The sequence below is a fragment of the Galeopterus variegatus genome, unplaced genomic scaffold (assembly GCF_000696425.1).
Source record: "Galeopterus variegatus unplaced genomic scaffold, G_variegatus-3.0.2 Scaffold1498, whole genome shotgun sequence".
NCBI classification, from domain to species: Eukaryota; Metazoa; Chordata; class Mammalia; order Dermoptera; family Cynocephalidae; genus Galeopterus; species Galeopterus variegatus.
Window position 1 is genome coordinate 312,651 of NW_007727609.1, and position 2,747 is coordinate 315,397.

The window sequence follows — 2,747 nt, forward strand, 5'->3', positions numbered from 1 at the left end:
ACCCACACCCCAAGCCAGGCATTGCTCCCTTGACACAAGGTAAACTTAAAACTTTGCTGCAACCTCACAGCCTTCAAGAGACTGCTCATCACAACCACCCAAGTTCAGTCTGCAGAGGAAGGGACAGCAGGGAGCATCTTACTCTCCCTGCCAACTATCACTGAGGCTAGATCCACCTGGACTGAGAGGGAGGCCCGCCAAGGGCCCTGCGCCTTCACAAGGAAAGGAACAGAAGCAGGGGAGAGTCCTCTCCCCCAGTTCCCACCACCAGCCCGGGGTCCTGGGCCATGGCTCTGCTGGGCTTACAGGGTCCCCTGACTCCGAGATCCCAGCGCGAACCAGCTGGTCTTCTCCTGGGCCAGGTCCAGCTCTCGCAGGCGGATGTGCACCTCGCCGAGGAGGACGTTTTCCCAGAATCCTTGTTCGCTCAGCACACTCAGCTGGATCTCCCGCTGCTGCAGGTCTCCCCTGGGGATCCCATCATACACCAACTGCAAATGTAGAGATTAGGAAGAGAGGGAGGTGGAGAGAGAGGGAACGTGAACAATCCAGAGGGAACGTGGAAGAGGGAGATGCTAAAGTCCATGGTGGTTTGACCTGGCTGATGCTAAGACCACTCTACCTCCCCAAACCTACACAGTCCAAAGGAATACAGAAGGTACAGAGAATCCACAGGAAGTGTTAAAGAACTCTGCTCTTTGCTCAGAGTTCAAGCAGGTGAGGGCTTTTTATTGGAGCACTGTTCCTTTTCAGCATAGGACCAGAGGCTCCCCCTCCCGACAGGATGGGGCCAGGCCCCAGCTGTGGGATCCCAACCCTAACGGTCAGCAAACTTCTATGTGAAAGGACAGATAGTAAATATTTTTAGGTTTTATAAGCCGTATAGCCTATGTCACAACTACTCAGCTCTGCCTTTGCAGCATTCCAGCACCACAGATAATACCAAATCAGCAAGTGTGCCATGTTCCAATACACGTTTATCTACAAAAGCAGGCGTACTCTGCCAACCCCTGCCCACCCCACCATCTTCCCCACACACCATCTCATTGTAGGTAGGGTTGCAGGTTTTCCGGGCCACTTTGGTTTTCCTCTTAGTGGTTTTCTGAGGGTCAGGTAGGAGGTAAATCTTCACATAAGGGTCGGGGTCATTCCCATCCTGGAGCAATTGCTACAAGAAAATGAAAACCAAAAAAGACGAAGATTCTTCTATTTGTCTCCTCGCCACCATTCCTGTAATCTAGACTCTCAATTCCTACACCTGGTTTCTTGCAATGCATACTGAATTTACTGTCTGCTTTCCAGCTCACTCCGTTCTGATAAGACGAAGATTCTTCTATTTGTCTCCTCGCCACCATTCCTGTAATCTAGACTCTCAATTCCCACACCTGGTTTCTTGCAATGCATACTGAATTTACTGTCTGCTTTCCAGCTCACTCCGTTCTGACAGAAATACCTACCATGATAATGTTAGATGTCCTACTAAAACATCACTCGGATTGCCTATTATATCAAGTCTGTACATTTTATCCAAATACTCAGGGAATCCCATAACATGGTCTGTGATGAGTGACCCATCAAGTCCCCAGGCATCCTCTGCCATGCCCACTGTTATTTGTCTATTTTGTCATTTGGTCCATTTAACCCCTAAGAGGTGGAGACATGAGTCATAGAGATTAAGTTGCTTGCTCAAGGTGAGCCGACTAGTGATTCACCCAGTCTGATCCTTTTAAAACTTAAGTCAGATCATGTCATGCCTCTGCTCAAAATCCTCTAATGACTCCCTTCTCATTCACGGTGATAAAAGCCAGAGTCCCCACTGTGGGGCCCAGGCTCTGGCCCACCATGCCCTCTCCAACCTCGTCATCCACTCCTCTCCATTCCACTCCATCAGCTTTAGCCACTGACCCCTTGCAGTTCCTGACACATACCAGGCAGGTTCCTGACTCTGCATTTTTGGATCTAACTGCTCCCTCTGCCCAGAACAACCCTCCTCAGAGGTCTATACAGTACACAGCCCCCTCTCTCACCTCACATTCCTTCTCCATTTCTTGCCATAGCTCTTACATCTATCTTACGTGCCATATATTTTACTTATCTATTTGTCTGCCTCTTCCAACTAGAATATAAGCCCCCCGATGGCAGGGATTTTACTTTGTTTTTCCCTATATCCAGAGCTAATGTATCAGTGCCTGACACACAGTAGGCATGAGATCAGTTGTTGAATGAATGGGTGAATGAATGAATGATGGTATAAGAGTGAAATCAAGGTCTCTCTGACTCCAAAGCTTATGCTCCTTCTGCTACGTCCCACTGCCCCAGCCGACACAAAATGCCTAACAGAGGGTGCAGCACACCGCAGGTATAAAAGTTCCCTTCCCCTTCCACTCACAATGTTCTTAGAATCCATACCAAAAATTTAGTAATTATATACTGCCTTGACTATGCTTGAAGGGGGACATGGCTGCCTTATCACTATAACCAGCTAATAAGCCCCTTATAAGGGCCTTATAAGGGCCTCTCCCTTATAATAATTACCATATTTGTCATTAATAATAACAACAGGCATGGTGTTAAACGCTCTATATGCATTATCTCATTTAAGCCCCATAACGACCCTCCTCATTAAAATGAAGCTCAGAGTAATTAGGTCAAAGACCACAGCTAATAAGAAGCTGTGTCTTATATTGCCTGGTCATTCCATCAGCCTGGCATAGGTGGGCCCATGGGAGATGCCCAGTAAATCTTTG

At 47.9% G+C, this 2,747-nt stretch overlaps 1 protein-coding gene across 1 annotated transcript in view; it reads right to left on the reverse strand.

The window, feature by feature from the left end:
• Positions 1–302: 302 nt before the first annotated feature.
• The window catches only part of PIK3C2B (phosphatidylinositol-4-phosphate 3-kinase, catalytic subunit type 2 beta), a 42,643-nt gene continuing 40,198 nt past the window's right edge, over positions 303–2,747 (reverse strand). The window contains exons 31-32 of the mRNA XM_008577361.1: positions 1,040–1,168; positions 303–491 (exon numbers count right to left, since the gene is read on the reverse strand). Of these exons, the coding sequence (XP_008575583.1) occupies positions 303–491; positions 1,040–1,168 (318 nt within the window). The remainder of the gene's footprint in view (positions 492–1,039; positions 1,169–2,747) is intronic.